At 36.6% G+C, this 21,111-nt stretch overlaps 1 protein-coding gene across 1 annotated transcript in view; it reads left to right on the top strand.

The window, feature by feature from the left end:
• Cntnap4 (contactin associated protein family member 4) overlaps positions 1 to 21,111 on the top strand; it is a 248,895-nt gene that overhangs the window by 117,852 nt on the left and 109,932 nt on the right. The window contains exon 4 of the mRNA XM_074055620.1: positions 9,219 to 9,366. Within this exon, the coding sequence (XP_073911721.1) occupies positions 9,219 to 9,366 (148 nt within the window). The remainder of the gene's footprint in view (positions 1 to 9,218; positions 9,367 to 21,111) is intronic.

The following is a 21,111-nucleotide window of genomic DNA, read 5'->3' as shown; positions in this document are numbered from 1 at the left end:
CTCATTTTTTCATTCACATACATGTGTACATAATATTTCCATCATATTCATCCTCCTACATCCTTTCCTTGTGTCCTGCCTCCCTCCCACAGTACCAACCCCCAGACAAAATCTGTTTTGTTCCTGTTCTTCATTTTTATAAAAAAAAAAGACATTTTTGTTTGTTTAAGATAAGTACAGAGTGTTTCATTGTGACATTTCCATGTATATAGTTCTTATAACCTGAATTGATTCATCTCCTCTATTTTTCTCCTTTCTACCTTAGTCCCCTTCTTATGGTGATTTCAACAGGTTTAAAATTTTTGTATTCATTCTTGCATAGGAAGTACATCAACCATATTCACCTTCTTAACTTCCTTCTTTTAACCTTCCTCTCCTGCTAGTGATCTCCCCTTAGGATGACCTGTTTTTCATAATAATGCTGGTATTTGTATTAGGCCTACATTCCACATATGAGAAAAAAACATGCGGCCTTTGGTTTTTTGAGCCTGGCTAAATTCACTTAAGGTGATGTTCTCCAGTTCCATCCATTTACCTGCCATAAAATTTATAGCCATAAAATTTCATTGTACATAAATACCATGTTTTCTTAATCCATTTATCAGTAGTGGGGCATCTTGGCTGTTCCACAGTTTAGCTATTGTGAACAGTGCTACAGTAAACATGGGTGTGCAGGTGCCTTTATGGTAACTGACTTACATTCCTTCAGGTTTATCCCTAGGAGTGGGATTGCTGGATCATATGGCAGTTCTATGTTTAGTTTTCTGTGGAGCCTCCAAACTGTTTTCCATAGTGGTTGTTACTAGTTTACATTCCCACCAACATTATGTGAGAATTCCTTTTTCCTGCATCCTCTCCAACATTTGTTGTTGTTTGTGTTCTTGATAATAGCTATTCTAACAGGAGTGAGGTAGAATCTTAATGTGCTTTTGATTTACATTTCCTTTAAGGCCAGGGATGGTGAGCATTCCTTTATGTGTTTTTTTGAACATTTAGATTTCTTCCTTTGAAAAAGCTCTGTTTAGTTCATTTGCCCATTTCTTCAATGGATCTTTGATTTTTTGGAAGTTTAGTTTTTTGAGCTCCTTGTACATTCTGGAATAATCCCTTCTCAGATGTATAGCTGGCCAAGATTTTCTCCCTGTCTGTGGGCTGCCTTGTCAATCTGGTGACCATTTCTTTCATTGTGCAGAAGCTTTTTAATTTCATGCAGTCCCATTTGTCAATCCTTTTCTCTAAGTTGCTGAGCCATTTGAGTTCTATTTAGGAAGTCATTGCCTGTGTCTATTAATTCCAGTGTATTCCCTGCTCTTTCCTGCACTAACTTCAAGTCTTATATTAAGGCCCTTAATCCACTTTGAGTTGATACTTGTACAGGGTGAAAGACATGGATCTATTTTTAGTTTTCTGCATGCAGATACCCAGTTTTCCAGCAACGTTTGTAGAAGAAGCTGTCTTTTCTCTATTGCATGTTTTGGGTACCTTTGTCAAAAATCAGGTGGACATAGCTGTGTGGATTCATATCTGGAAGGCAGCTATGCTCACCACTATACCACCAATGCCTCTAATGGAGTCATATCTGGGTTTTCTGTTCCATTGGTCTTCATGTCTGTTTTTGAGCCAGGACCATGCTGTTTTTATTGCTATGAAGTCCGGTATTGTGATGCCTGCAGCATTGCTCTTTTTGCTCAGTATTGCCTTGGCTATTCAAGGTCTCTTGTGCTTCCAAATGAACTTTAGGGTAGATTTTTCAATCTCTCTGATGAATGTCATTGGAATTTTGATGGGGACTGCATTGAACATGTAGATTGCTTTTGGTAATATAGCCATTTTCACAATATTGATTCTGTCTATCCATGAGCATGGGAAATCTTTCCATCTTCTGTAGTCTTGTTTGAATTCTTTCTTCAGTGGTTTATACTTTTCATTGTAGAAGTCTTTCACTTCCTTTGTTAAGTTTATTCTTAGGTATTTTATTTTGAGGCTTTATAAATGGAATTGTTTTCCTATATTCTTTCTCAGTCCATTCATTGTTGGTATAATAAAAGGCTACTGATTTTTGTAAGTTGATTTTGTATCCTGCTACTTTATTGAACATGTCTATGATGTCTAGGAGTTTTGGGTTTTTTTTTTATAAGAGCACGTCATCTGCAAATAGGGATATTTTGACTTCTTTACCTATTTATATTCCTTTTATTTCTTCTTCCAGTCTTATTGCTCTGTCTAGGAATCCCAAGACTACGTTGAATAAGTGTGGAGAGAGTAGACACCCTTGTCTCATTCTTGACTTTAGAGGAAGTGGTTTCAGTTTTTCCCATTGTGATGTTAGCTATAGGCTTGTTGTATATAGCCTTTATAATGTTGAGGTACCCTTCTAGTCTTTGTTTCATCCTAGCTTTTATCATGAAAGGATATTGAATTTTGTTGAAGCATTTTTCTGCCTCTATTGATATGATCAGTGGTTTTATCTTTGCTTCTGTTTATTTGCTATATTACGTTTAATGATTCGCATATGTTGAACCATCTCTGCATCCCTGGGATGAAGTTGACTTGGTCATGGTGTATGCTCTTTTTGATATGTTGTTGAATTTGGTTTGCCATTATTTTATTGAGAATTTTTGTATCTATGTTCATTAAGGAGTAATTCTCTGTTTTTGTTTTGTCCTTGTTCAGTTTTGGGATGAGTATAATACTGGCTTCATATAATCAGTTTGGCAGTGTTCCTTCCCTTTCTATTTCATGTAAAAGTTTGAGGAGTATTGGTATTAGTTCTTTTTTTTTCTTTTGCTTTATTTATTCACTTATTCATATGTGCATACACTGAGTTCTTTAAAAGTCTGGTAGAATTCAAACAGTGAGTCCATCAGATCCTGGACTTTTCTTTTTTGGGGAGACTCTTTATTGCTGCTTCAATTGCATTTCTTGTTATAAATCTATTTAGGTGGTTTATGTCCTCTTTGTTCAATTTTGGATGGTCATATGTTTCTAGAAATTTGTTCATTTCTTCTAGGTTTTTCCAAGTTATTTGAATATAGGTTTTCAAAGTAGTCCCTAATGATTCCCTGGATTTCCTTGGTGTTTCTTGTGATCTTCCCCTTTTTCATTTCTAATTTTGTTAATTTGGGTCTTTTTCCTCCTCATTTTAGTTAGATTAGCTAAGGGTTTATCAATCTTATTTATCTCCTTAAAGAACCAGCTTTTTGTTTCTTGAGAAACTCATTTTTCTGACAGATCTAAGAAAAGTCATTAATTTTTTTACTTTGCCCAGTTTTTTCTTGAAATAAGTGGAGTAATGTATATGACATATATATGTGTGTATATACACATGCATATGTGTATGTACATATGTTTTACATGTATGTTATATATGTTTTATATGTATATATGTATGTTTATCAATCTATCTATCTATATACATATATACACACACATATATTTCAAGATAATACATTTCCCTTTAAGAACAGTGTTATTACTGTTTTATTATTTTCTCTTCTGCATAGGACATTGTATAAGAAACATTGAACAGACAATTTGAGGCCTGGATGGCTATCTCTCTACATAGCTTGTTTTCACTTGCTTTTGTAGGTAACAAGGAACATTAAACTTCACTGACCACCTTGCTACACTTTCTATATTGAGAATATGCAAAATTGACCTTTAATATGAAACAGTTTGTACATTTCTGTCTCACTTTTAACCCTAAGTTTTAGACTGCATAAGTTCTGACATGAACCTGTAGCGGCCACAAGGCATCCTCATCCTTCAAGGATCTAGAAGGAAAACTTCATCCCTAATCTAGTGAAGTTGTCAAACAATCTGTTCACTTCTATTTCTACTCTTCAGGTATCTTTTAGTCAATTCTGAAGCAAAGGAGCCTGAAATGTGGGGCTCTCCCCTTTGGGCTTTCTTTTCTGAGCTCATTTAATATTTTACCATCTTTTTAGCTCACACAAGTTTTTTTTAATTCCAGGAGGGGATTGTCCAGAATTTCCTGGTTTAGCACTACCATAATGGGACTGTTCTAGTGCTTAAAAGTTATTTTCTATCTCAGTAAAAATTTAGCTTTCCACAAAATTATACCTATAATACCCTAACATAATTGTAAGTGTTATGTCTTGTTCATGTATCTTCCATATAACATTACTGTGTTTCAACAATGGTCACTGATCACAACCAAGGTTGCATCTTTCATGTGCTTTTTTTCTGCTTTATCATATGACCTTTTGGTCTGGAGGATTCAAATCCTTCTATTTTAAAAGCATCTGAACAGTAATATTTTGCAACCTTGTATCTATAGATTCTAATGACAGATCCTCCTCATGAACTGTTAATAATTTTGCAAATAGATGTTTTAAAGATATTGGATATTTTTTGAACAGCGCTAGAAACTGATTTTGTATTCATAAAATTTGATTCCTTTTTATTTTTAAAATTGAGATTTATTATATACAAAGATCAAAACTTTAAAAATTGATTACTAGACTTTCATTGGTATTTCTCTATTACAACAAATGAATTACATCCATGTTCAAGACTGAGTCAACTCAGTCTTTTGTAGATGTGGTTATAATGTCATGTTCAATATACATTTAAAAGTTATTCTTACCTGGGTTTATGTGAGCAAATCCTCCACTTTTCTGCTGATTTAATTTGTTTTTCCTTTGCAGTTTTCCACACTGGTAAACCTCTTGGGAGACACACTTAGTAATGATTTATAACTGACATCATAAAATAGTGGTTTTTATTTGACAGCATGTGGCTATGATTTATCTAGTGTCTTATGTTAGCTGACTATATTAGAATGAGTTGTACTTGGAAACAGGTCATGTGTGGGTCACATGTAGGTCACTAGGATTCCCATAAGAACGATTGATAATGAGGAAAGGATTTTCATGTTTGCTTGGCTGTTTGTCTTGTTGAATTTCTATGGATCCTGTTGCTTATTTTGACTGGAGCTGTACTGATTTATATGTAATTAGAGTCTGCTATGTAACTTTGTGTTACTGGTCCCATGTTTCTGATTTATGATAGTGATGTTTTACAGCTCCTTATGAATTGCCACATGGGCAATCTTTATACATCTTGGCTTTTATACATGAGTTGTTCAATTAATATTTGGAAAAGAAATTAGTGCTATTGTATCTCTTCATAAACTTTAGAAATCACTTAGGAAATACTTAAAATCCTGTGAAAAACTTTAATTCATTAACTCCATAAATTACCTTGGTTATATGTTTCTAAATTATCTGTGAACACCTCATTAAGTTTGAAAATCATCAGGTCTAAAAGAAAAGAAAAACACAATTAAAGCCTTTTGATTTTTATCATGTAAGATGCATAACCTTAATTTTACTTCTACATATTTCATGTATTCAATGACATAATGTATAATTTCCATTCTACACCTTTGCAGAGGTTACTATTTATATGCAAGTGTCATATTGATTATTGAACATTTGTCTTTTATTTTTATTCTTCCCCAGTAATTTTGAGAAAATATAAAGCTTAATACAATAATTTTTATCTATAAAAGTCAGTCAGTAGAGGTGAGTACCAGTTTAGCAATAAGCTAAGTTACATTATTCTCAAATGCATAAAAGATTTTAAATATAAATTATGGGAAAAAGGAAAAAAAGCTTCAGATAATATATCACATTTCCTCCAGAGTAGGCTGTTTGTGTTCATGTCCTGTTAGGAGTGAGGCCTTTTGATGACTTAGCTAAATTGTGAGCTTTGTAGTTAGAAAAGTCTGAAATTAAATTCTTGCTTTACCACTTTCTAGCTATGTGATTTTAGGCACATAACCTCTATAATTTTCATTTTCCTCAGTTGTAAAGTGGTTACAGAAATCACTATTTCATGGGGTTGTCACAAATATTAAAGCTACATAATGCACTGCAGCTGTGTGTGATGCTGAGTCATGTGTTGAAGTCAATTAAATTCAAAAGGTAGAACACATTTGCTGTGTGTTATAGTCTGAATGTTTGCCTTCTCCCAAACTTAAATGTTGAAATCTTAACCTCCAAAGCAATGGTATTAGGTGGTAGGACCTCTTGAGAAGTGATGAGGTCAAGGGTTCATGGGAATGGAATTAGTACCTTTATAAAAGTGGCCCGTGGAGGCTTCTTTGTCCTTTCCAACATGTGAGGACACAGCAAAAAAGGCAGAATTCTATGAATTAAGTACTGGATCTCACCAGATATTGAATCTGCCAGAATCTTGGTCTTGGACCTCCCAGCCTCCAGTACTAGAACTATGAAAAAATAGACTTGTGTTTTTCATCTATTTAGCTTGTTGTATTTTGTTATAGCATCTCAAATGGACTAAAGCCATTACTTAATTCTCTCTGGAGATTAGCCCTTGTTTACCTTTCTAAATTCTGTCCCCTTTCTGAAAAGTTTTGAGATAAAGTAGGGGGCAGTAAAGACCAGGATTTATCCATAAGCCAGAAGAACATTTCAAGAGACAGCGAAAGACCATAAGCATAAGCTCAGGCTGGCACTCATTTGAAATAAATGCAGAATCCAAGGCCCCACTTACAGACCTCAGCTGTAAGGTGAGGGACCCAGAAGTCTGCATTTCTAAAAAGCACCACAATTAATTCTGACATACACTACACTTCAAAATATTTAAGGCAAGGCATAAATGTTTTTGTAATAACATTTTTAAAGAGAAAGAGACATTTAAGTTCATGCATTTTTTTATGAATTGCAATGGTATATAAAAAAGTACTTTCATAGAATGTTGGGAAAAAGCAATACATTTAGGTCTGAGAACACGTATCACAACTTTTTATACAAGAACATAGCATCAATCCTAGGTCTCATTCACAAACATTCTGAAAAAAAAAAAAAAGAAATCCAAAACAGTGTCTTGGTTATCTTAAGTATTAAAAAATGTCAAGTGGAGCAAAATAATGTAAACATTATCAATTAGTTTTAAATTTAATCAGTAGTAATGATGTATCGTTTTCTAAATGACATTGACATTAAAAAATTATTTAAGGTACCCAGAGTGCCCTTATAGTGATAATTCTCCCTGCTGTGATACTGTGCGTACTTCATATGTCTGTGTCTAATTTTATTTTACGAAAATTAGTATAAAATTAATAAGTTGTCATTAAAAACTCAGATTTGACCTCACAATTTTGTAAGTAATAACTGCTAAAATTTTTTAATGTGCCAGTGAAGATATTTGTATCACCGACATAATGTATATGTTTTCTATTTCTTCTTCATGTTACTAAATTCACATAACTTATAAATCAACCAGGTTAAAGTCAAAGGCTGCCATTCACAGACTGGGCCATTCCATTTTCCCATCTGTTGTCATTGTCACTACACACCTTTTTTCCCAATCTGTAAAGATGCTGATAACATTGTCATGGCATCTATCTAAATCTATGAACTTTCATTAATTTTGAAAAAAAATGTGAGATCTTTCAGAAAGTTATCTAATTAATCATCCAGCTGTTCTCTTGGCACGGAATCATAATTAGGGACTGCATTAGCTTGCCAGTGTCACCCAGGAAATGGAATCAGAAGTATGAGAAGATCTGAGTAGACAGCACGTTGCTATGGATTAGAACCGGATGTCTGTAGGTCAGGTTCTAGCCCGGGCTATACATCATGATGGGGAGAGCTCACATGCATGTGCACACACAAAATGCACACACACAGTGCACACATACAACAATGCACACACACAAACAACTCACACACACCACTATGCTCAGAGTCTAAGTGCAGGATATTTTAACTTGAAGTCCACGTTTGGGAAACAGTTCCCTCATCAAACATTCTAATAGAAAAATTGGAATAAATGGACACGAAATGTTTAGGCAATTGCTCATTAGTTTCACAGAAATGGAAACCATGGTGCTGTTGAAACAGGGTGGGAATGGGGGGTGGCCAGTGCAATATAGAATACAGTTAACTTTTCTCACCAAACCTTCAGTAATGACCAGTGAAACAGGACAGAACTTTCTAGAAGGGTCTGGTTATCAGAGTCCATGTGTATGTGAGATTCAACAATGTTCTCCTATTTTTGTTCTTGGAAACCTCAGTCTAGAAGTGGTCTCTGCAAAAGAACAACAACAAAAATTCACAACAACAATAAAAAATTTGGAGATGGGCTATTTCTATGACCAAATGTGTTTAAGTATGCTGGATAACTGTCCCTAACGTAGTTGACACACTGCACATGTCACATTAGCATCTGACATGCTCTGAGAGCCTCTATGGGGGAGATAGGAAGAAATGAAAGAGGAAGAGGAGTGTAAAGTACAAATGAAATATGAATTATTGAGAACACTTCTGCTTCATGCTGACTTCTCCATATGTGAAGTGTATCTGACAGTGTCATGTAGGAGGAAATAAAAGCAGCGTAGATGTTGGCTGCTGTAGGAGGTAAGGTTTGCAAATGAGCTATGTGTCAGTGTCATCCTGATACTGAAGAAGGAACATAGTACCAGGTCTTTCTGTAGAATGGTTTTGCAGATGTCAGAGGTTTTGTTTTTCACCATCTGATTTTCAATTTCCTCACCTGAAATTTGACTGCGCTGGCTTAGCATCCTTCTAAAAGTCTCTAAGCTTTCAAATTCTGGACTCTGTTAGTTTAATTACACGTCTTTCTAAATTCTTGTTTCTGGTTTTCCTTAACAGTTGGAGCGTGTGTATCAGGCAGAATGCTGAAGAAGCTTAGCAGCCTGTCATGGGGCTGGAGTCAGTTCCTACTGAATGTTGGGCGAGGCTTTTGCTTAGGTCAGTAAGGAAGATGAGAAAGTGAAATAACAGACACATCCTAACTTCACTCGTTCATCAATGACGTGATCAACTTCTATGCTCAATCGTATCAGTTTTTCAGTACTGGAGGAATATTTTCTCATGTTTTCTAGCAGTCACAGATATGACACATTTTTGTGTTCAATCTGCATTTTCCAGAAGTGATCTTTTTTGAAAGACTCATCATCAGAAGCTGGCTTAATGGGTGTGGTAGAATTTAAGCTACTCTTAATAACAAGAAAAGCTTAGGCAACAGTAACTTCTGCAGATGAAGAGACTTTGTGACAAAACTGTTAATATGATCTCTTTAAAGATGGCTGCACTTTTCACAGTGAAAAAGCAAATCATACATTGCTCATAGACATGATAGGTAACGGAGTGAACTGGATATTATCCAGATGCATTGATTTCTTTCTTTCCCTTTTCTTCTAGGGCTTTTCAGGAAATGCAAATGCAGACAGTGTTGTGTACTATAGACTGCAGCCTTCCATCAAAGCCAGGTTTCTACGCTTCATCCCTCTAGAATGGAACCCTAAGGGCAGAATTGGAATGCGAATCGAGGTGTTTGGATGTGCATACCGTAAGTGTTTGTTTATCCAGCACACTGAAGTAGATATCAAAGGACATGTCTTAAAAGCCAGACTACAAGCTGAAATTGACTTGTTAGGTATGTAAAGAGGCATAGAAATTGCAATGATTTTTGTGGAAAGTCTTTTTTGTGTCCATTTATGTCAATATTGACTTCAGTGTTCAACTTTAACATTTTAATTCAGAGATGAACACAGTGTATAGATAGATATAAATATAAAACATTTTTGGGTATGTGTGAATGTAATTTTTCACAGCTAGTATCATTGATTAGATCCAAATTTCAAGTATTATATTGGAGCTTTCCTCCAATGGGTGGATGATGGTGTTACATTTAGGCACTCCTGAATTTAATAAAAAGAGACAGTGGTCCATTTACAATAACCAGTCAACTGTTATGAAACCAAAGAATGCTTTTTGTCTCTAGACTAAAAATAAGCCAAGTAATTCATTTTTAAAATATGCTACTCCCTCAGCATAAATTAATAGAAAAGGAAAGACCTCTGCCAGAATATAAAATGTGTTTGAAATATTGTCACATAAAAAGATAGAAACCACAGATTTCACTTAGTTTCCTCTTAATGAGACGTTTTATTATATCTCTTTGTGGGGAAGGGACCAAAGAGAAATTGATAGTCCACCTCAAGCCACTCCATCCTGTTAGATGTTCTTTTATCATAGAAAAATTAGTTAGTTAACCTGATCCACAATTATCAGATGAACAGTTGAGGTTTGGGGAAATTCAGTAATTTGTCCAGCATCTCACAATAGTCCATGGAAGAATCCAGAAGAGAACTTGGGACTGTTCAGTTTTGCTACATCATCTTTCCTCTAGCAAGCATTTGCTTTTTTTTTTTTTTTTTTTTTAGCAACTAAAGATTTCTTTTCACACATGTTCTGTCACTCTGCTTCACTTTATTGACATCAAAGGAAAACATGTTAGAAAGAGGTCAAGTGAGTTGATGAAGGTGTTTAAACCGTGTCAGACCATGAGACCATGCTATAGAAATTGCACAGGTCTTCTTGTATATTTAGTGATGTTCCTAGCACCCACCTCTACCATCACACACACAGTCAACAAACCTTCTATTCACGCCTCGGCCTTCAGAATGATAACAACAACGATGTATTAATATAACAATAATAGTAATAGAATTAGCAATGGCACCAATATTAATATTAATAGCACTAATTTTTCATAATTCTAGAAATAGAAAAATTTGCCTGAGTGCTTATTATACGCACTTGAATATTTAATATAGATACTATATGAAGCAGTTTTTGTGATTTCTCAGAAGCCCAGATAAATATTACTAGCTGGCTATTTCCACTTTACAAATAAGAATGCTAAAGCTTAGAGCAGTTGACTTGCTGAAGCCACACTGACAGGAAATGCAGAGCTGGATTTGTAGCCAAGTCTGCTGGAGTCCAAGACTTAAGCTCCGGCCCCTCCCAGCTGTTGGATCGCAGTGAGGACTCAGTGGGCAGCTTACTTCCCCACCCTCTGCCCAGTGAACCATGGCTTTCCTGGCTTCTAATCCCAGCTTCCCTGACTATGTGAGCTCCTCACTTCACAGTCATCACTTTGAAAAAAATGCATCTTCTAAAAAAAATACCTTACCCTAATTAGGATTCTGGAACCTAGAACGTGGGCAGTCAGTCTTGTTTGTCTTTGGATCATAGAATTTAACAAAGCTTATTCTACATAATGAACAATCAGTAAAACAAATTTCAAAATGCTTCATGTTTATAATTACATTCTATACTTAGAGCATCCATTTTGCAAAATATTTACCATAGCATAGTAAGAGCTGATAATTGTGTCATCCTATATATCATGAATGTTTTTAGAGACATATTCTAATTTCATCCTTAAACAGTCCACTTAATAGAGAGTAAACTGGGTTTCAGAGAAATTATGCATTTTCCCCAATTTCACATGCTTACCGTACATTCAACCCTGGCTGTAAATCAGGTGCTATTTTGCTGAAAGTAGAACATTGCTTAAGATGTCCATAGTGGTTGCTTTGAATTCTCTGCTGCCACGTAACTCAGGATAATTCAAATGTCGCCTCCTTTTCCTGGGTCTGCAACTCTTGTGGAAGTTTTTTTTTTTTCTTTTTTTTGCTGTGATTTCATTTGCTGACTTGCTGGTGAGTACATTGTTCACATATATGGTCAGTTTCCTTTTCTCATTGACCCAAGGTTGAAATAGCAGTACTGGCTTTAAAGTGAAACTTAAACACATATAGTAAAATGGTAAAATGGTATGACAGGAGTCAATGAAAAATGATGGTTGTATAATTTTAAATTTTTATTAATGATAAAAAGCAATAAACTTAATGGAAAAAAATATTGCCATAGATAACCGAAACTAATCTAAGAATGGGTTGAGTGAAAGTATTTTAGGGGACTGTAGCTGATAACTTGACTTTGACCCCTCAGTTACACAATCGCCATACTCCCATTTTCCATTTCTTAAAACATGATATTCTACACCCACCATTTATTGAACAGTTAATATGTGTCAGAGACTATTCTTCATAGTTGGTTTTTGATTTGGTCCTAACAACACAGTGAAGTAGGTACATGAACATCACTGTTTTTTGCAGAAATAAGAGGAGACAAGCAGAATTCTTTACTTAATAAGTCATATACTTGCTCTCATTTGACTGGCACAGAAATAGCTGGAACCGCTTTATTTTCCCCATCATCAAAAGAAAGGACTTGGGCGCTATCAGCACAAGCATCCAATGCAAGATTTTGTCTGCAGCATTCCTGAGTAGCATAGATCTGAGATCAGGTTGATTTTTTTTCTCCAGACACCGGAAGTCATTTTCTTGCAATACATATAAACAAAAAAAGTGATGTGGGAGGGAGGTGGCAGGGTCTCTCTCTCTCTCCTGTATCATAGCTATGGGACTCCATCCATGCTCATTTTGCTTAAGGAAGACCAGGCTCTTTGTATGTGCCTTCCTACAAGGCACAGGCAAGTTAATGTGATCCTTGGCTGGTTTTGCTTGAGCCATTCACCGTGTTTTGCAGCTTCTGATGTGGAAGAAAGTGAACCTCAGAGAAATTAGGAACTTTGTCCAGTATCAGACCTAGAATTTAAAATTACTTACATCCCTTTCATATATATATATGTATATATGTATATATATACATATATACATATATATATATGAAACTAGCCATATATGTGAACAATGTACTCACCCCCAAGACAGCTAATGAAATCACAGCAAAAAGAAAGTTCCACAAGAGTTGCAGATCCAGGAAAATGAGGAAATCTTTGAGTTATCTTGAGAATTCGTGAAAATATATATATATTTTCTCCAGTACTGGAGATTGAACCCAGTGTCTTATGAATGCCAGGCAAATGTTCTGTTGAGCTGCACATCCAGTCCTTTCATTTGTATTTTGTTTTTGAGACAGGATCTTGCTAACTTTGCTCAGGCTGGCCTTAAACTCATCATCTTCCTGTCTCTGCCTTCTGAGAAGTAGGATTAGAGGCACCACTGCCCCTGGCTAGCAGTATATGTGTTCTTAATAAAGATGGGCATATGCAATGTTGGAAAAAAATTGTACCCACTCTTCTGCTAGCATAGAGTGTAAGGTTGAAAGGGAATGATACATTGCACTTAGTATCAGAAAGTTTACAGCAGTAGGCTTTGAAACTAAGATGAAGATATTTTCACATTATAGACTAGGAGGATAGTCCAGAGAGGAGTGATACACACTAGGCATGCACAGGAAAGAGGATTTCTGGAGGATTAGTTTGCATTTGAGAGTCCATTTAGACTGAAACAAGGGTACAGGTTGGAGGCTTACATATGGAGGCAGCCAGCTCATTAGGATGCGTTTGCTGTTGTGCCCGTGTAAGACGTGATGGAGCCCTAAACTAGAACAGCTATCAGTAAAGAAGAAAGTAGCAGATTCAGAATTTTGAATCAAGAAAGCTGGGTCAACGTGTGTAAGGGGATACTGAATTACTGCATTTGAACAACTGTCTGAAAGTGAGTATCATTTCCTGGGACAGATCACTGGAGAATAGTTTCTGGAAGGGAACAGAGAGATTAATTATTAATGCCATTGTTGACTCATTGAGTTCAAGTACCTGTGAAATACGGAAAGTTGGAGCTCCAAGACTCTGGGTTGAAGGTATAGAATTCAAACCTACATAAATATCATTATTATAAGTACATCATGATGTGTTCTACTTGCTTCATTGTTGATGATATAAGTATAAAGCACTGTATGTCTGAACAACTACTCGTCTTGAAAAATGATAATGTATTTCTACCATAACTAAAGCGGGTCCTCTAAACTGTTTTTTGGGTAGTATAAACATTTTGACACCCGGCCATCCTTGTGCCTAACACGTGAGTTTGCTAACATTATAGATGCAAGCTGTCCTGTGATTATTGCAAGAAAATGGCTATGTGAGACTCACACCTAATTTTATTACCCCTTTCCCCAACAAGTTGGAGCAATAACTCCTTATGAAAAAATATGAAGCCAATGGAAAATCTATATCAAAGAGAAAGTATAAATTTTAGATACCTTAGCCATAGAAGTTGTGAACATGTTTATAGATCCAGAGAAGATATGTGTGGAAGGAAATAACTGAGGGAAGAAAGAAAGGATGAGGAAATACCTCTCTACTAAATGTTCCAAAGAAAAGTAAACAATGGTAAATAAAGGCCAGGGAGGGAATGTAACTGGGCAGGCGAAAGAGAACTCATCTGGCATGCCCTTCGGAAATGGCAATTAAACCACAGGAGATACTGTTCTTTAATTGTGAATGGATTGCTGAGGCAATTGTCCTTAGTGTGCATTTTAAATTCATTTTCTCTCATCCCTGTATAAACATGTTCGTTTGCAACTCCATGATCTTATCTTCCTCATCCCAACAGAACAAGAGCATCTAACTGTCCAGCCATATTGAAATTTCAGTTTCTTTGACTTGCCATGAGTTCATGATTTTTCTAACCTTAATCATCTTTGCATGATGTCTGAGGTAATTGCTAAATTCCCAACTTTCATTCCTCCATCCAAATAATTACCTTACTCAGTCTCTTCCCAACATAGAAATCCACTTCTGACAACCTCCCTGACACCCTACTTTCAGATTAGGGGAGTTTCCAAACCACCATAGAACAGTCTTTCTTCTCCTGGTCTTGATATCCACATTATACTAGATTGCAATCAGATGTCTTTTTCCTGTATTAGTCTTCTGAATAAATGAATGAATGAATGGAGTGGAGGCCAGCTGGATGAGCCTCAAGAAGGCTTTATCTCCTCCCAGTGGTATGTTTAAACTCTAAAGATCAGGATAGGCACAGCGAGGTCAGAGTGAGAAGACTGGATGAGAACAAATGCAGAGAAATGCTAAACCATTGTATTTTGTTGCTTAAATGAAGACTGTGTAAGAGAAAATTATGGGCTCTAATAAAGGGAACATAAGACAATTCTAAAATTCATGTTAACATTTAAAAAGAATGTACATTTTGTAGTGTAAAAAATATTGGAAGTCAGAATCAAACTCTATCTGTGTTAGCTTTTTGTTTCTGTAACAAATACCTGAGACAATTAACTTATAAATAGAAAACTTGATTTCAACTCACAATTCTGGAGGCTTCAGTCCATGATCGATTGGCCTGTTGTTTTGGGGGGTGTGGCAGGCAGTATAGCACATGGTGAGACTATTCGCCTCATTGGTGGGGTGTAAATAGAAGAGAGAAAAGAATGGACTGGGGCCCTACAATCCCCTCCAAGGATATGTCTCTAATGACCAGAAAGCCTTCTTCTGAGCCCCAGCTCTTAAAGTTTCTACCTCTTCCCAATATCACGGATATATGGAACAACCCTGGGGTTGTTTCATTTAGCCCTTTTAGGGATGCAAAAATGAAATGTATAGTACTATCATCAGTAGATTTCAGTTTAGAAAACTTGGTGAAAAAAAACCACACACATAGGTAATAGTCTTCTGTCTGCAATACTGATGTCCCATACCAGGTGTCTGGCAAAAAAACAAAGAAAAGAAAGAAAAGAGAACAGCAGGAAATTTGTTACATTCATGAAAAAGAATGGCTGTGATTGAATTCAATATCTATTTATTTTAAGCAACTCCCACATGCTAATTACTAAAAACTTGACCAAGGTGTGTTAGACACAGGTCCTGCCCTCAGATTACTTATTAGCAAATATGGTAGTTGAGGAATCCTATTTTATGTCAGAATATAAAAAGAAGATAGCTTCTGGTCAGCCCCAAATCCAGAAGATCAATTCTCTCATTCTCTGCAGAGTTTATGGCCTTAAGACTTTAATTTGCTAAGTAGAGTTCTATTAATATTGCAATAGAGCTAGCTATTATAATACAGAAAACAAGGAAACTGTGAAAGCTCGTCAGGACCATGTCAGAGGAATTTGGGGACAACTGAGGAGGCTCTCAATGACCAGAAATGGAAATGTCTAAGCATCAATAAGAATAATAACTGCAAAGTTTCAAAATATACTAAATATATTTAAGTAAATGAGTTTCTGATAATGATTTTTAAAAGCCTCATTGGCCACCTGTGAGAGATATTAAGGATCCAGTTCCTTATTTTGAAGGCTAATGAATGAAAACATGGATCATTTATCCTACTTTTCCTATGTAATCTATACAGAAGTAACCAAATAGAAGAGAAAGTTTCTCTTTTAAAACATTTTCAAGCCAGGTGCAGGGGCTCATACCTGTGATCCTAACTAGTCTGGAGGTGGCGATCAGGAGGGTCATGGTTTGAGGTCAGTCTTAGCAAAAAGTTCACAGACCCCCATCTTAAACAATGGTTGGGCCCAGTGGTATGCACTTGTCACCCAGCCACTGGAGAAGCACAAATAGAAGGACCACTATTTAGGCCAGCCCAGGCATAAACTGAGACTCCATCTCAAAAATAACCAGTGCAACAAGGACTGGAGATGTGGTCAAGTGATAGAGCACCTGCCTAGCAAGCGCCAGGCCCTACGCTCAAATCTCAGAACAATAAAATTTAAAAAAAAAGATTTCACATAATAAATAAAAATCATGCTATATTTAGAATATGTCCATTTTGCAACCCAAAGAAAATGAGTGGCTCAAGATAACTAAATGTTCATGGAAGACAGAAGATGTGCTTTGTGCTATGCCGTGGTAGAATAGCATTTATTGGGCTAACCTTTTGCCCAAAACAAGTGTGCTTTCTGGATAAAATATATTTTAAAAACTCTTCAGAGCTCAGAAGACCATCTCAAACCAGGTAGAAACTTGAAAGCACTTGGTTCTTTAAAGAAGGGAAAAAAACTTCAAGTGCACATTCAATTGGCTTTTTCCCTAATGACAAACAGAAAGTAGCAGATTTTGATAAGCTGGGGAGTCAGAGGTAAGAGTTCAAGGTTGCCATAGTGGCTAGAAATTGAGAGGGAATATTCAAAAGAAGAAGGTCAGAAAGGGAGAGCCCCAGCTACTTCCTATATAATCCTCTTAAAAACTCAGCAGATTCTTGCACATCATATGCCCAAGATGAGATAGGAAGGATCCCAGGAGCAGAAAGGTTAAGGTTCGAAAGAGTTTAGCATCTGCTTTAGTGTTGGATAGACCACCTTTGTTCCTCCAGTCCTGCTAATTAGAGATTTATCAGACACCTTGGGCTTTAAACTGGAAGGCCTAAGGGCATTGCTTTTGTAGTGAAGACCACATCTGAGGATCAATCATTAATCCCCAGGGCTAAAGACAAAACCAAAATAGAGTCCCAACAAAACCTGGAATGATCCTTCCCATGGTCAAGGTGATTTGCTAGTAATTCCACTCCCTCTGGACCACTTCCATTTATGTCTTCATCACCATCCAACCTTCTATAGACTTATCTATGCTCCAGTCATCTCCTCCTACTGCCCTTCCTTTCCCCACTTCTTCCTTTTTCCTGACTTCAGTTTACACATGTTCATCTACTCAGTTTAAATGTCACTTCCTCAGAGATGTCCCTAATTGTCAACCTAATTTAAATATCTGTTCAAATCTTTACTGTAACCTTGTTCTTTTCTTTGATGCATCACTTACAATTTGAAAATATGTCTGTGAGCATGGGACGATTTTCTCGATGTCTTTTCCTTTAGGTTAGGAGGACACACAAGGAGAGGATGTGTTCACTGTTGCCATAGTAACCCCAACAGTAGCACTTGGCACAGTCCACATGCAATAGCAATTTGTGAAATGGGTGAATTAAAAATACTTTGATTATCCATGATATAAACTGAATAATAAATATATAAAAATCACAAATTTACTATACTCACACAGTAGCAGTTAAAGGAGAGAGATATCTCTGAAGTGAACATATGATTACAAATGTTCTCATTATTAAAATAGTATCATAGAAAATAATAAATGTTGAGGCATTTTGACACTTCCATTTGATCTCTACAGCACCTTTGTGGAGTAGGAGGGGCTGGAATTATTTTCTACTTATTCCAAATAAGGGAACTGAGAATCGGCCTTTAAATGACTTTGGTGACATTACAAAAACATTCGAGACAGACATACAGCTTACATCCTCTAATGTCATTTGCAAGTGTCCTTGACATAGCAGAGGCTACTAATTCCATTTAGAAGGTTAGTTTGGATTGATATTGAAGTGGCAGCCATCATGTTTGTCCCCTCACATGTTATTACTGATCTTAACTCCATCTATTTAAAACCATAATAGTACAGTCCCTTTTCTCTGTGGTTCCATGCAGCACTTGCTTCTTTTCCTCCTTCCTTTTTATGGTATTAATTTTAGTTGTTTTACTCTTAAGAGTCCCTTAAATCATCCTGTGTTCTTTCAAGCTACAATGCAAAAATAGTACAACCTATTTCCTGTAGATGTCTTGAGTGCTTGGCCTCTTCACCATGGCTTAAAAACCCAATTCAGTAATGCAGCTCTCAAGTGCCTACACGTCATGCCCTTGCTTTAATATTTCACTGTGCAGTAGTTTAACAGTCTGATTAATGTTTCCTAGAAGTCAAAATTGAACCTCTGTTTGTTTAGTAATTCATGGGTAATAATTTCCAAATACAGAAACAGCATGATCAGTGTTAAAGGCCGACTTCGGGTTTTACCAAGAAGATTCTGGGGCTGTCACCCTTTTCTCTAACCAATGGAAGATTCCTATTATTTTTTCTTTTGGTCTTTCTAGGTAGAACTTTTATTGTACTTATATCTTATACCTTAAGAATGAGTAGAAGACTTTATTATCTTTTACAAGAAGAATGCTTTTATGACCTTTAAATAAAATTAATTTTCTATTATTGGAGGATTGGTTTTTCAGTGCATACATTTCCTATTCCAGTTTTCTGTTTTAAGATTTTTGGTCATCTGACCTCATCAAAAATGCCATAATTCATAGTTTAACTGGCAGATCCAATTCATTCCTGAAACATCTTTCATGGACAAATCTCTTCAACCTGCACAACTTTCTGCAAGAACCAACTATACTATAAATATACATTCTCCCTGGTAGAATTCAGTAGGCAGTGAGATTATTTACTTTCAGAGAATAGGTTCCTGTAACCTACTTGTTCTTCCTGTCACATAGCTGTTACCTGCCTCAGAGTCACTCAGTGACCTGTATTCCTGGGTCCCAGGTTAGAATTCCAGAGACCCTAATTTGGTGGGTAATTGGCAAAGCCCAGGGTGTTGCATGTCTACGGAGCCCCAAAAGAAGTTCTTCTTGGTGATTCTAATATGGCTGGGCAGTGGAACTCGATTTGAGAAAACATGCTCTTGGATACTTTTCTTAATAATTCACTTGTACATGGGAAGGAAAGTGCTTTTGCAATTGACAACCTTCAGAATTCAAGAATCCTCAAGCTTCTGTAGTAGCAGGACTAGGATGCAGAGGTGGGAGAAATACCGGGCCCAATACAATGCATTGCAATGGTCAGCATTTTGCATATGAAACATGGAGAAATAGTTTGCTGCTTGAGGACATCAAGCATTTCTGTGATTCAGTCAACATCCGTCTCAGAGGCTGATGCACATTTTAGAATCCATTGGGAACCTTGCTTTGATCCTGAAGCAAAGCTCTAAATAAAGGCATGAATAATCTCATTTTGGAGATGTGTGTCTTCCCTGATGGACTGTGAGCTCTTTGAAAAAAGAAAGTGTGTGCTTTGTTTTTAGGCATTGTTTTGTCTTCTTTGTGCTCACAGAAAGCTCTCCATAAATGTGTGAGGAGGAGGGAAAACACACATTTCAGAAATTCTCCTCTAACACAACTCCAGGGAAGGTGTTTGGCTATTTTCTATGGGAAATCTTTCAATTGCACAGGAGATCATATTTCTACACCATGTAAATGAAGCCTGCTGTATCCAGGGTCACAGGAGAGTTGATCCTGGAGTAGGGTCTACAGTCTTTGTATGTCCCCTCTTTCCTTGATTCCTGCTCTAAATGAGCTGATTTGAGATGGAGGTATTCACCAAAGAGGATTCAGGTCACCCACAGCTGCCCTGTTGAGTCAGCTCAGGCAGGAGCTGACAGACAGAGAAAAAACCCACAGAACCCACAGATGGCTGGGAATCTTTCTTGCTGTATAACCTGGCAATGGCATTAATTAAGAGTTTCTAGGCTTTTCAGAAAATCATTAAAAGTACTTGTTTAGTTATTTTTATGTACTCTTCCTATTCTATCATTAAACAATGGCATTAGGCTCAGTAGCCATGAACATTTATTGATTGTTATGTAGAAGCTTCTAGAAACTATGCAGGTATCCATCATACAAAAATCCTATGGAGAGTATATTATTGTTATTCTCATTATATGGATGAAGAAACAAGGACAAAGAGGTTAAGCAACTTGCTGTGAAGAAGAGAATGACGGCCCACTGAAGATGGTAGTTCCCAAGACCAGCAAATACGCTGTCCTTGAAGAGAAAAGACTGCAGCTGTGGGTGAGGTTGGGAATCTCACAGTGGGAGATTATTCTATTTATTCAGGAGGACCCAGTGTCATCACAAGGTCCTTATAAGATGGAGGGAAGTGAATCAGAATCAGAGAAGGCCATGTGACTAGGAAAGCAGAAATGCTTGTGTGTGTGTGAGAGAGAGGAGAGAGGAGAGAGGAGAGAGGGGAGAGGGAGAGAAAGAGAAAGAGAGAGAGATTTGAATCTCCTCCAAAACCAGTCTTACACATTTACACATAGAGGAAGAGACGATGAACCAAGGAATGCAGATAGGGTCTAGAAGGTGGGTTTATAACCTAGAGACTTTGAGAAGGAAAGCAGCCCCTGTCGACACCTCGACACCTAGATTTGGGACTTTGAAATTACAGAATTAGAAGATACAAATTTTGTAATGTTTTAAGTGACAATGTTTGTGGTCACTTGTTACACCAACAACAGGAAAGTAATACACTTGCTGAAGGAAGAGTGATGATTCAAGCCTACATAGACTGGTTGCCTTAGCTACTAGGCAAATGTGGTATATACTGTTAAAATTGGCTTCCAAAAGGGGGTAGACTAAAATGAGGTGGACATGTCAGAACAATTCACAGCCTGTTACTAGAACACTGTATCTTGGGTCTTCCCCATGACAAGTCAGGGCATGATGGAGTCATTTTATTAATATTGATAATAACCCTAAAATTAAGAATATAATATTAGTTAATCAGCATACTAATGAACAAATTTACAGTATGAAAAGATCATCCTTCCTTTTGATTAAGTAACAAGTCTCC

This window comes from Castor canadensis, chromosome 15 (assembly GCF_047511655.1).
Source record: "Castor canadensis chromosome 15, mCasCan1.hap1v2, whole genome shotgun sequence".
Lineage (NCBI taxonomy): Eukaryota > Metazoa > Chordata > Mammalia > Rodentia > Castoridae > Castor > Castor canadensis.
This window is presented reverse-complemented; position numbering and strand designations above follow the sequence as displayed.